Source organism: Branchiostoma floridae, chromosome 10 (assembly GCF_000003815.2).
Source record: "Branchiostoma floridae strain S238N-H82 chromosome 10, Bfl_VNyyK, whole genome shotgun sequence".
NCBI lineage: Eukaryota > Metazoa > Chordata > Leptocardii > Amphioxiformes > Branchiostomatidae > Branchiostoma > Branchiostoma floridae.
In genome coordinates, this window is record NC_049988.1 from 696,943 (window position 1) to 711,331 (window position 14,389).

General features: G+C 37.7%; 1 protein-coding gene across 1 annotated transcript in view; it reads left to right on the forward strand.

Annotated features, from left to right (window-relative positions):
* LOC118423909 (receptor-type tyrosine-protein phosphatase N2-like) overlaps window positions 1-14,389 on the forward strand; it is a gene marked incomplete in the record, with an annotated part of 95,991 nt that overhangs the window by 52,083 nt on the left and 29,519 nt on the right. Inside the window, 3 exon segments of the mRNA XM_035832220.1 lie at window positions 64-261; window positions 1,885-2,015; window positions 14,170-14,224. Of these exon segments, the coding sequence (XP_035688113.1) occupies window positions 64-261; window positions 1,885-2,015; window positions 14,170-14,224 (384 nt within the window).

Consider the following 14,389-nt stretch of genomic DNA (forward strand, 5'->3'; position numbering starts at 1 on the left):
TTATTTATAATAAAGAAATATTTTGACTTTGTGTGATTTAACAGTTTTCTCTCTCCTTTTCAGACGAGGATTGAGATTGTTGAGAATGCAGAGGAAGGGCCACACTACCTGGTTCTGACGGTGATCGTGGTTGGCTGTCTGGCGGGCGTGCTGGTGGCAGTCATCGCCATCTACTTCATGAAGAGGTCTGCCCACAGGGATGCCAAACTGCAGGGGTTAACAGGGGGGCATCCTGACATGGACGCCACAGCAGATTACCAGGTACAGACTTACAAACTCTAAATTTACTAGACATGATAAGTTAGAGTTTTCTTTAACACAACCAGTTTTTCTCACCTGGCATTGCAATGTCTGTCAGACATCTTCCTCAGAGCTTCTGACTGGAATTCTGCATCTCGCCAGTATATGTAGCCGATACGTAGTGGCGCTTTCGCGGCAAGAGCACTATCCCAATGTGGCTGAGATTGTACCACCTCGCAGTCTGGATAAGGAAGTCCACCCCTGTGATGAACCAGGATGAAGGGTGGTACTCAGCCACGTTTGGGATTGTTTTCTCGCCGCGAAAACGCCACCTACATCAGCTACATAGAGTGACGAGAAGCAGAACTCCAGTTAGAAGCTCTGAGGAAGATTTCTGACAGACATCAAAATGTCAGCACGTGAGAAAAACTGGTTATGTAAAAGAAAACTTCTATGTCCTGTAAATTCACTCAACAGGTGACAGTATAATTCCGGACAAACACTCTAATTCTGGAAAACCTTTAATAATTTCAAAATAGATTGAGCAGATGAATTAATATTTGTATGTATGATATATGAAAGGATAATGAATATGTAGGTTGCAATTAGATGTCTCTACAAAGAAAGGTCTGCAAAATTCTGACTCAGGTTCCCAGAATTCTGGGAACATTCTGGCTCGCAGAATATATACGGGGTATTCATCATCCTTTGCTAATATCATACCTACAATGATATTCATCTGGTTATTTTTAATAATCTATTTTGAAATAAATTAAGGTTTTCCGGAATTTAAGTGTTCGTCTGGAATTATACTGTTGCCTGTTTTATTTTATTTCACAGTAATGCAGTAACACTTTTTGCTGTTTTTTCAATTGCAGCAGTTCCTAATTAAAAGCAACCATCATGAATATCAAAAAAACATAGATTTTCGTACAAAATATACACGTACATTTTCTAATGTTACGGAACAATCATTGAATCTTACAAATTATTATATTTCTCTCTTTTCTTTTTTGTTCGTAGTATAATGGACTTTTTTGTGCCTCTCCTGTCAATTCAAGAAATTGAAAATGCATAGCCATGATGTTCAATTTTTTCACCTATTTTCTGCCATCTAGCATCAGACTAGACAAAAAGGTACACGTACAATGTATAGGTGACCACAAACACAAAATAGACTTGTTTTTGCCTTCTAAGCACACATCCAACAATAGTCCTGTGCTCCCTAAGTGTACTATTATATAACATACCTGGGTGTGGACACTGCACTCCCCAAATCTCATTTCACAGCGCAATCAGACTCTACCTTCCATTTCAACAGTACTGCACTACAAAAGCACCTTTCCTGTCTCTGTTTGCATTATTAACCTTGTTATTGACTGTGGCCCACTGCCAAAATTATGTGTGCACATACATTGTACATGAAGCAATGGCCACAAAGCATACAGTGTTATCTAGATCTACCAGTTTGGTGAGGTATTATCTATTTTGGGGGCTGTTCTGTGATCACTGTGGTAATGACGTTCAGTTTTGCATCAGGGCGATGGGGTGCCTTGAACATGTCAGGTATGCCGTCAGTTTCTGACAGGCCATCTAGCATCAATGCGGAGTTGTGACAGTTGGTTTTGCTCCCCCCGTGCACAGGAGTTGTGCCGGCAGCGAATGGCGAGTAAAGCGACAGAGAAGCCGGAGCCAATGACGAGCCAGTCCCGCTTCAGCAGCCTGTCGGAGGAGCGTGTCCGCAGCCCGTCTAGTCGCAGTAGTACGTCCTCCTGGTAAGGAAGCTTTAGTCTGTATTGTTTGTTTGTTTGTTTATTTCTATTTATCCAGGGGTACATATCGCCTGGCTGGCGTTTTTCAAAGATCCCTGGGGGGAAACCCCGTACATACATAACAATGTATCTGTATCTATATAGCCGGTATAACCATCGTTCAGGGTAACACACCAGCTTCACAAGCACGTGGCGCAGTAGAAGCTGATTATTATACTGAACGATCCGTTACCCCTAACTTTTGCACATCTATCTGCAAGCGTTCTTTAAAACTATCCAGAGAAGATGCCCCTACTGTGCTTGGTGATTCCACTCTTTGATACAAACAAATTCCACTCTTTGATACAAAATGTAGTTCTGGGAAAGTACAAATTTTTGAACACGTCAATCCTAGGTTTGTAACTTTTGTATTTGAAGACATGACCGTTTCTTGTTCTTTTTTGAGCTGGTATTAGATGTTATCAGTCGGTACGTCCACCAGTTTATTGGTCATTTTGTACTTCATGCAAAGTCTGGACATTTTCCTTCTGTCTTCAAGTGACGTCCACTGCAGTTCTGTTTTCATTTTTGTAACACTAGCATCCCTGTTGTACAAAATGTAATTGTTTGTACAGAATCTGGCGGCTGGTTCTGTACCCTTTCCATTTTATCTTTGTCTTTCTTGATTAAAAGATTAGCCTTTCAAATTATGAAACCAACATGTCCAATACTTTAGGTACATGACTTTGACTTTACATTTGTATTTAGGTCCACTGTACATTTCTGCTATCTACTGTTCAATGTAGTCCTAGGCCTGCGTACAAAAACATAACAATGTATAGGTTCAGGTTCCATTACAGATCTAGACTGTACCTGAACAAAACTCCCCACCTGTAAGATCTGTCGCACATTATGCTATCCCTAAGTCTCAGCTTGGTCATGTTTGGTGTTATGTTGCATGAAACCATGAGGTTATCAGATGAAAATTCAAACATTTTCATTTCAAACATGGTTCTGTTTGTAAGTTTCAGTGCTGCATTTTACGTCTTTTCCAGAGCAAATTTTTTTTTGCATAAAAGCATCTTCAGTCACAAAGTAATTGGTGTAAATCTATAAGTTGGTACATGTATGGTACAGTACTGGTACTTAATGATCTGGTATTTTGAACTTGTGCCAAATCTATTTTTATGGTAGTACTGTGTTAGTACAGTACACATTTGGTCCTATATTTACATTTAGTACATAAATACACATAAGAGATGAGAGACTGCAAGCAATCATACTGCTTTCTTGATCATACATAACATGCACATTAAGATTATACACAGCAAGATACATACAGAAATAGATATAGAAGAACTGATACAGATTCATATAAATCATTCAATAACTGCCCTGTCATTTTGTGTACCATTCGTAAAACCAAGAAGTACATTATAGAAGAAATGAACATTACTTCATATCACAGATGAAAAAAATAAGATATTTAGTTTAACTTACCAAGCAATGCTGATAGTCATTCAGATCAAGTCCCTTTCTCCAAAATGAACTGTTTTTCTTTGCTCAATTTGTTTTGCTTTTCTTGGAGATGTAGACTCATTTATTCTTAAGGTTCACAGCTTATGTACGTTTTTTTTCTTCTAACCTGACAGTGTATGGATTAACACCCATTACCATAATACTGCAAATTATCATAATGCCACCATATGAATAAGCGACAAATTTAAGGAGATCTACTTGTGCAGCAACAGTAATTTTGAGGTATGCACACTTCAGACATCCAGGTGTTCAACACATGGCTTTGATACTGATGCATTCGAAGACAACAAGGTCAAAAGTTTTCAATTCTTTTTCTTGACAGGAAAGCTCAGTGTGGGAAGAACAGTCGTACATGTACTGTCACCTACAGCACCAGATTTATAGATAATAATCCTAACGGCGCAAGATGAGCATGATTCAACAGCAACCTTAATATGCTGTTAGTGACCTACAACTCGTGTAGAGCCGTTGCATGATAGCCCTGATCTACAGTTGAACAGGCAAAATTGAACATACGTCACCATTTTTTCTGCCATTTTCATTTCTACGCCAGCAGTAAAGTTTTACATCATAGAGGTTGTGACAGACGGAGTAATGGCACAAGTGGCAATGTAACCTCACTACTTGGACTTATGGCTCAAATTCCGTGGATCTGGGGGATATTCCTAAGTATCCCAATTCAAACATCCTTGTCTCTTACTTGTTTTTCACATTTGAAAGTAAATGTAAAACAATTCTAAGAGGTCGCTGAAAGTGGAAAATCTTACACTATCCCCTCCATAAAACTGTTTGTTTGTTTGTGCCAGTGTGTACCAACTTGAAGGTACAATTTTTCCCTCTTTATTTTGATATCACAACTCAGAATTATCTATTATTCTTGAGTTTGAAAAGCAATAGATTAAATTGGATTTTCTCTCACCAGCCAAATTGAAGAGCTACATAATTCACCTTTCATAAAAACAAAATGCATTTCATTTTATATTATATTTTTACAACTGAGTCTACATCTGGAATGCTAAGATATATTATTATTGATAGCTGTAAAAGATGAGCACACGACACATGACAGTGACATTTATCAAGATTCAAATTGTTGCACATTATGGATGTAACTCTAGTAAGTTGTACTATTCTGGTCACATTCATCATAGAGGAGACATGTAATGACTTTAAATCAAGCCACTTACATATAGTTGTTAGGCAGTCAGGAATGTTAATGCTATAAATAGAAGGCCACACTAGTTTGACTATCTGGTAGAATTGGGTACCAGACTTGCACTATGGTACAAACCTCTTTTTTCTTGTTGAACTGGTCACAAAAAAAAGGGTCCGGATTTTGGACGGAGTGAAAAATGACCTGATTATATCGGCAGGGGTTTACACATTTTGGCACTTACTGGTTCAAGAAAGTAACAAGAGGGAAGAAAAGGCAAACATAGTGGCAAACATAACCTTCTTGGCATTGCCAAGTATGACAGGTAACAATATATCCCTGGCTATAGAGTATACATGTACATGCATTGGGTGTATTTCTGCTAGGTAGGTACATTTGTAGGTAGTTATTTTGACCAGGTTGCACCATGATATCCCAGTAGGTTCATTCAAATTCAGATCACAGGTTATATACTAGGCTTTTGCTTGCTTTTTTTTTGTTTATTTGCGCACCCAGTAAACTGCCTCAAGTTGTAACTGTGCCAGTTTGATATGGTGATTACATTAGCTGCATAAGACCAGACTGTATGGTTAAACTCTTTAACAACATGGTTTAGAAATGAGTGGTTCTGCTCAAACATGGGACCTTCAGTTTAACTATTCAAAAGGACTGCAACGTTCACCCCTATCAGCAACATGCAAATTAGTGTGCGGATCATCAAAGGATGGATGAGGATCAAACCCTGACCAAGCTAGCGATGCATATCTATGATCTAGCATACCAATGGCTTAACCTTCCTTGCTAAAGACTAAGCATGCATGGTGATGCCAATGGAGCTGTCCCTGGTGCTGAATTCTTGAAAGCTTTGCATTTAGTAGGATGGGTGGCCTGGCAATCTCTTTAGTGACTTGGCAAGTTGGTTAAGTAGTCTAATGACAAAAATGAAAAAATAGTACGTATAGAAATTTAGGTTCATCTTAGCTATCATAACAGAAGACTGAATGGGAAGTCTGTTAGTAACATGTACATGTAATGATACATGATGTAGCGTACGTACTGCTCCAAAGGATGGATGCGGATCAAACCCTGACCTAGCGATGCATATCTTTAGGATTTAGCAGCAGCATGTGAATAGCTTAACCTTTGTTACTAAAGACTAAGCATGCATGGTTATGCCACTGTCCTTGGTGCTGAATTCTTGAAAGCTTTGCATTTATAGGGATGTGGGGTCTGCCAAGCTCTTTAGTAACATGGCAAGTTGGTTAAGTAGTCTAAGGTAATAACAAAAATGAAAAAAATAGTACATAATTTTTATAGAAATTAATGTTCATCTTAGCTTCTGTATTTTAACAGAAGACTGAATGGGAAGTCTGTTAGTAACATGTACATGTAATGATACATGATGTAGCGCACACACTGCAGGACTGGTATAGGAAGGAAATATATTGTTTTATGTTGTGATTCTTTCTCTATTTTGGTAAGAGCCAATTGTTGTATTGTCAAATTTGGCAATTACCATGTTTCGGCAGTACTAACTTGATCTAATTCTGCAAAAGGTTGACAAGTAGTTTATTTTTGTATGGGGAGGTAGAACTAGGACACAACATGTAAAATGTTGTATTTGCTCAGATATGTTGGCTTTCTAGTTAGACTATAATATTGCAGTCTTGAATGACTCCATTTGTGTTTGGGAAATTTTTACAGAGAATGCTTTAATTTGAGACTAATAGTCTTTTGTTATGCATATAATAAAAAATTCTATCCCTTTCTTAGTAATAAAAATATAGCGCATCCTTGCTACAATATGTTTAGAATACAAATGACCCCAAACATAGTTCCAGTTGAAAGAATTCTTGAAAACTTACTGTTAGTATTCTCTCTTCCCTTATGTGAGTGTGAGTGAGTGTGCGTGTGTGTGTAGGATAATGAATAGCCCAAGGCCTTAACTAATGTCACAAGAAAGTATTTCACATTTCCATTGACAGAATAAGTAACCCATAAGGTTTGGCAATCACAAAGTTTTCAGTGCTTTCTCGTCACTCCATTGACGTCAGTGCCCCACCTACACCCCTGCTGTGGGCGTCTGAAATTACTTTCTATTTGTGATGGAACATCATGCCGGCATTTCTGTATCAATCATAACTCCTCCACAACCTTTGAGAAAATTAAGTTCTTTTTCTTCCTGCCAGGTTGTATATTAAAGAAAGTAATTGTAGCCATTTGAAGATACTGTTAATTCTGTTACATACATGTATATTTATAGGCTTGTTATTGGATGAGGCAGCAGCTAAAAATACCAGTTCTTAAGCTTGTTCATATAGTTTTCCTTTAATTGGTTAGTCTTGGTTTGAAATGTAGATGTAGAAATATTGTTACAGTAGTAGAAATTTACAATGCACAGACAGGTAAATAAGACCAACTTTATACGTGTAGTATGCACCTATCCCAGGCTTAATTTATCCTACTTAACATATTATTATATTTACTTCAGAAGATAGTAATCTTATAGATGTGTGGCATTATGCTAGAGGACTTCAACGATTTCTTTCCAAAACTCAACTTTTGTGTAAAGAAAAATATCCTAAAATTTTCTTCATCAGTTCGTCATGTACATGTAAGATGTAACTCTACTGCTAGGGTCACGGTACAATACATTACATTGTAACATCAGTGAAGAAATGTATGTTTTAATCATGGTGCACTGAATAAGAGATGATTGGAGACAAGCCAGGTAGTCCCTAGAGGCTAGCTAAAACAAAGCAACGCCAGGACCTGCCGCCAGTTTGACGTCACGGGTGATGTCAGAGGAAGACCTTGACTTTTCCCTGTAGAGTTTGCTGCTTCGCTTGGCCGTATTCCATACCACCCGCGATCAATTATCGTCTTAAACGATTGTGTGGTATGAAATGCGTGGGTACAGTTTAGTAATTTGATATCACCGTGTCATTTGGGGAGTTAAAAGATAGCTATTCTTTTATCCTAGATGTCCACGTTCAAGGTTCAAGTCTTTTACAATCATAGTGATATCAGAAAAAAGAGGTATTGTTATGTTTAAAATTTGGTATATTGAGAGAAATTAGAGCATTTCACATTAAATGCACTATAGTTCTTCTTTTTCAATTACAGCATATTCCTTCTACATACTATTAGTTTCTCCCAGTAACATCGACTCATGTCTATGTCTTTTATCGTTAAGTTGTTTTTGTATATTTGCTATGTAATTTTATTCTAGCTGAGTGTATAGAGATTGGAACAAAATGTCAGCAAAGCTATGATCATAGCATCTATACAAATATATGTAGAGATTTATTGAGTTTGTAAGATGTTAATTATTAGTGAGTTATTGATAGATATAATGACTACCTGATCTTTTATATCACCCAGCTGCTATTATGTAATTAATTGATGCCCATCTTTGTTGACCGTGAGTTCCCTTGACAGTATCACGGTTATTCTTAGATCTGCCGCTCTGAGCCCTCTGAGATCCCAGCGATGTATGCAACAAGCCCCCTCCCTGCCATTTGCATAGATATGGCCTGGCGGAGAATTATGAAAGCCGCCCCCTTGTATCGTGCTTAATGACGACGCCTCCCCGTAGGTTTCCCCTTAATGCATCCTCATTGGACTGTTACAACGTGAAGTGGAGGAGCTGTGTGTAGTGCGGCGGAATGGTCCTACCTGCAACAACAGAGAGAATATTTTCTATGGCCTTCAGAGTAAGGTAAGACATGGCTGTCTATGGGCCGCTTCATTAGCAAACTGTCTGGTGAGTGGTTGAGATTCCGGACACGACGGATTGTCGCTCGGAGGTCGGAACATCGGCCACATGTTGCTCTCTGATATCGTGTAATGCTCCCAGCACGTTTCAGGGCAGGGAAGAGGTTTTGGGACAATGTTTATAGCTGCCTTCTGATGTGGCTTTATATTTCACTGGTTATCTGTGTCAGAGCATTGCTGGAATATAAATCTTGCCGTTTTTGTGGATAGAATCGAAATTTGTGCTTTCCTGCTCATCTTGTATATGGAGACATACTGACTAAGAATGATGCTGTGTACATTGTACATGGAATTGACCTTGCAAAAATTGTACTTTGCTTGCACATTTCTTAGTGTTATTATTTGCATCATTTGAAAGGTGTTGACAAATGCAATTAAGACAAAATCTTTCTTATCTCATTAGAAGACAAATGGAGGAAGATTTGTAACAGATTAGAGAAATTAGATTATCCTTGTGTTGATCCCTGGATGATAACATATGTTAATGGCCACACCTTCAAAAACGTAGTTTTAACAGGCAGCACCCAGAGAGAATACTTCCTCTTGAATATTTGATAGGCTTTGAAAATTCTCCCGGATTCATATATTGATGTTGACAGTACAATTTTTTTGTGCAAAATTGTAGTAGATAATATTATCTAGATTACATTTTCAAGCTCATAAGGATATATACATAATGCTTGCCCTTGATTAGAGTGCATCTACTAAAATTTCAAGACTATGTGATGAAACGCTGTGCATTCTATCTGTTTTTGTTATCAGTTCACAACTTCAAAAAATTGATTCTTAAGTCCAATGTATGATGCTCCAAATACATATTGATATGATCAGGTTCAACAAATGAGATTTGCCTAGTTTTTTTTACACCATTCTCTATCCACCAGCTCAGCAATCTACATAAAGTTTAAGCCCATCTATACATCAAAACACGCTTGGAGGCAATTTCGCTTTGATAAGATCCTGACAGAAGAAGCTCTTCCGCTTTCAGGCATCAAATGGAAATTCTAGACAAGAGATATTTTTGTCCCTGCACACATTATGAAGCAGATTCACATATTTTTTGTTATCTGTACCCCGTTTATTCCCAGATGCCGATATAATAACCGTTCCCAGCACACATAGGGCACCCCCAGGGGTTGCAGTGGGATAAATGGGGCAAAGAGCAGGGCGTTAACCGGGGGGAAATAACAAGACAAATGAGACCCAATGAAGGCCCTGTACCTCCAAAATAGACGTGATTCCTACTGACGGTCACTGGGATGTGTGCCGACTACAGAATGAATAATTCAGCATAATTATCAGTGGGAAGGCTGCGATTCCTGTTTCTTGAGGTAACAAAAGGGCTAACGGTGCTCCAGATGGGATCTTCAGTAGAGATGTCTCCTTCTTTGTCCGACTGACCTTCACACCTTGTCCGCGGGCAGCGTTATTTGTCACGTCGTTTAGCGCCCGTACCAAGCCTCCGTAGTGGGATGACTGTAAACCCTTGTCGTAGCATATGTCTCATCACGTTAGCGAGAGAACCAGTGTCCCCGCTCATGGGGTTTTGGGTGCAGCTGAATGTAGTAGGAAGGGTGGGCCGATGTCATGGCAAGATACCACTGGCTAAGACCCTTATGCAGGTTTGTGACCAACCCTTGCTGTGCCATGCACTGGTAAGAACCATTTTCCTCCATACATTTCTGTCAGTAAGACAAATAGCTTTAGTCTAGCAATACCAGCATGGCTTCTCACATGTAAGGTAGCTCTTACCTTGTGGGAGGGTGATTCAACTGTGAGCAGGAGTCATTGGTCATGACATAATGACTAAGTGTACCTTTGTTGGCAAATATCAACACCAAGCTTGCATAACTCAATGCTCTGATATTAATACAGCAAATTTAGACTCAACAGGAGCCAAAATAGCATCATCATGATGCAATACAATTTTGTTAGCCATGAAATGCTACTACATAGAAATAGTAACTTGCAACTGTTTTGATGCAGGCATTAATTCCTTTTTTCAAATTGATATGAATTAGATGTGGAAATGGATCTAAAAATATCTTACAAGCATACATTTTTTGTAAGTTACTGAAATTTAAGTGAAGTGTTTGAAAAGTATTAATTGACAAGTAGTCTTTAAAATCTTGTGAGTTGTGACCCCATCATCTTGGCATCTTTAATGAGGGTATTGTGGTCAAACCACTTGTAAATGGAAGCGAATGGATTTTAAGATCACTTGTCATCATTATTCCCAGAATAAGTGCTGCTGATTTTCTATCCCCATGTTTGGGATAAGCTATAATCTGATTTTAACTGTCATACATGTACATGTGTATATTAGTATGTCATAACTACAATTTACAATCTACTACTTCTGTTTCTATCTGTACTAACTGGAGTATGACTAATCCAATATTATTGATTATTGTATTGATTGAAGGTATTATTTTCATTATTTCCATCAGTAGTTACCATGATTATTATATATTGTATGTTATTTTTTGTTTGTATGTTTACTGTTAGCCAAATATGAGTTGTTCTATTTGTAGTAAAGCAGGGAAAGTAGCACTAAAATGGGCAACCCTGGGTAAAAATGACAAAAAAAAGAATGATAAATAGATATCTCAAAATGTACGGCCTACATTTTTTTTTTCAAATTTGCATTTTCTTCTAGTTTAGGTCACACCTACGTCATGCTAAATTGAAATGTCAACATTATGATAAGCAAAGAATAGATCCAAAAAGGTCACATTATCATGTGGAAAATATGCTGATTGTCAGATGTAAATTTTCCTCTCAAGTTTTTATGTTTCCCAAAGGCAGAACATATTGTTTTTGCTGGTGTGTTCTTCCTCTTTCTTCTTCTTCTGTCATGAACCAATCAGAGTAGTTTCAAACTACCATTGACATTCAGCATATTCACTGTTTCAGCAAATTTGAACAACATAGTAGCTATTACAGCAAATATGAACAATTACAGGTTGTAATCATGGAAAACCTGCATTGGTAATTACATGTATTACGATAGCAAAACCTCTATTTCTTTTGCAATTACATGTATGAGATAGCAGAACCTGACAGTGTATTGGTTTCATACATGTAAACAGCAAATTACTAGGAGGGAAACATCCTGCATTTTCTAAAAAATGCTGCCCTTCTAGTTTTATCGATGTTTTGTGTTGTCTTCTTGTTGAAGCATGAAAAAACAAGCATGTGAATAAGGGCGACCTACAAATATGTCTTCTTCACAATTTTTCAGTCAACCCCTGCAAAATAGACTGTGTAATATAATGGCATTATGAAGAAGCCTATTTGTTCTGAACTACTTCCCAAACCCATGCACTTAGTAACTACTCCCTTAATGGACTTAATTTTCTTCAAGGTTGTAGTGGTTTACACTTAAGCCCCTTGTGGATAGTTATATATGGAAAGGACTACGAAAAAGTGTCATGTTTCCGGCTAATATTGGAACGACCCTAGCAATAGTACTGCAGACCCTAGCCTATATGTTTGGCTAGTATAAAATTTCAATCTGACATCCGGTTAACCAAATTCAAAACAGACCTCTTGTACTTTACGTCATGTTAACTGTTTGATACTTTCAACAGCTGATGTAAGAATGTGTAGTAAATATTGTACTTTTCTGTTACTAAGTTTAGTAATATACAATCTGTATATCAGAGTATACAATATTTTGATGTTGGAAGTACCAATGCCATCAGCATTTCAGTCTTACATTGCTTAACTATGTTTGTTGGATTACCTCAGGAAGATCTACAAAAACATTCACATGAAGAGAATCCCTATAACAATTGTGTGTATACCTACTACCTACCAACCCTATTTTTTTCAGATCTGTAATCAGAAACATAACATTTGTTGCTAAGGCCTCAAGATTGACACTTACAATCTGCAGTGTCTTGTTACAGATGAAAATGCAGATAATTTGCAATTTTATTTGATAGAAAATAGGTTTTCAAAGCAAGTATTACTCTCAGGTATTTGAATAAAGGTTTTTAGAACTTAGCAAAATTTATGACAATTTGCAATAGCACAGTTACATTGTAATTGGCATAATAAATCACGTGTAAATGTTTGTTTAGAATACCAGATCAACATCATACAATATTGATATTATGTGCTGATAGGATGTTGCTAAAAGTGATTAATCTTTTACCTTGCTAAATTAAAAGTAGATTCAATGTTAGTATGGAGGTGTGAAGTTTTTCAGATTGGAAGTCCATTTCAATTTCATAATGCAACTTTTACTGAATATATACAGTAACTGTAAACGCATTTAAGTTTGCGGGGATTTAATTTTGCGGCAGGGAGAAGATTGAGTTTTAAGTTCGCAGTAGCACAATAGCCTGTAGTAAAAAATGTTCGCGTTCGGTGAAAACGGCGAATATAAAACCAACGCGAACATTTCTGCATTTCTGCAGTACTATAGCAGCAGTAGTGTAGAATTAGACATATTCCCTTACTTCATCCATAATTCAGCTTCTAAGTTCCGCCTGTGAAATTCTTGCCTAAATGTCATGCACCAGTTCCCGTCACCACCAATCTTACTTTCATCTGTCATGACCTGCCGTGCCAATATTTTACACAGTTCCCAGTCTGCACAACATGCTGTCTTTGTGATTCAAAGTGGTTTGCTTCCATTTCCACTAGACAATTGCAAAAGGACCATGTGACGGGTTTGTTAGTGCCAGCTTGTGTATGTGACCACGTGTGTGTGTATGTATTTAATGGTCCATTAGCAAGAGCAGTCAAAGTACATTTTGTACTGAGCTACTAGGTTTTCTTGGTCACATGGTAGCATTTCATAGGTAACAGTACCCTGTTTGGCTTGAAGCCTAGAAATCTTGTGTCAAGTCCTCTGTAATGCTTTGACATTGTGCCCTTGGAGAAAGCACGTAGCACAAATTCCCTCATGCATGTAACTCAGGTGAAAGTAAGTACCAAGCTTCAGTTGGGGCTTTCCTCTGATGGGACACTAGATGTAAATGGAGGTCCTGTGTTTGAGGAGAGAAGCATCTTGAACACGTAAAACACCACACTTAATTAATCAAAAATAGTAAGAATTCTCCTTAGCGTGAATTGATCAAATCTGTCTGGATATGCAGCTTGTACTCTTCAGTACAAACCTGGTGTGTTACGCCATATGGTCACTTATATTATAAGCAAAATCCTGGTTTGAGGCGTTCAACTGGAAGTTGGAAAACCAGATACAGGTTTTCTGTTATTTCAGATATAGCTTTATAGGCCAAATTTCACATCGCAATGCTAGTCACCATATGGTTATGTGTAGTGATGTTGACATTGTTGTATTGCATTGTTTATTAGTAGGACCATTTTTGACACACTTCTCATTGTTTCAATCAAGAGTTTCAATTTTCAAATACCATAATTTTTGTTTTCTTTGAGACTTACCTTTGCAGCAAGAGAGGAAAGGAGTGATTGAAGTTTGCAGGTGGAACACTTTAGAATCTGTAGAAATGTGCAGTTTTGTGATTTTATGGTTGAGGTCACTGCAAAAATGCCACCACAAACTTGTCAAAATGTACAATTTATTGCAGCTTTAAGTTAAGGAATACTTAATTGAGTGAGTGAGTGAATTGACTTCTCTTGTACTCTTGTGAGAACTCCCTGTGACATGTGTGTACTGTATTGTATTAGTGACATAATGTTTAACAGTTTTGTTGTTTTCATGTGTTGTTATAGGAGTGAAGAGCCAGTCTCCTCCAATATGGACATCTCCACTGGACACATCGTTTTGGTAAGGATCTTATGTACTTACCTGTTTGTCTTCTGTTAGCTGTCATTGATATCATAGAACTAACTATAATTTCCAACACAAAAATTGGACTCACCCAAATTTTCAACTGAACAGCACCAGTCTTTGTCAAGGGATGAACAATCCACTGCTGTTGTGACGTCACGT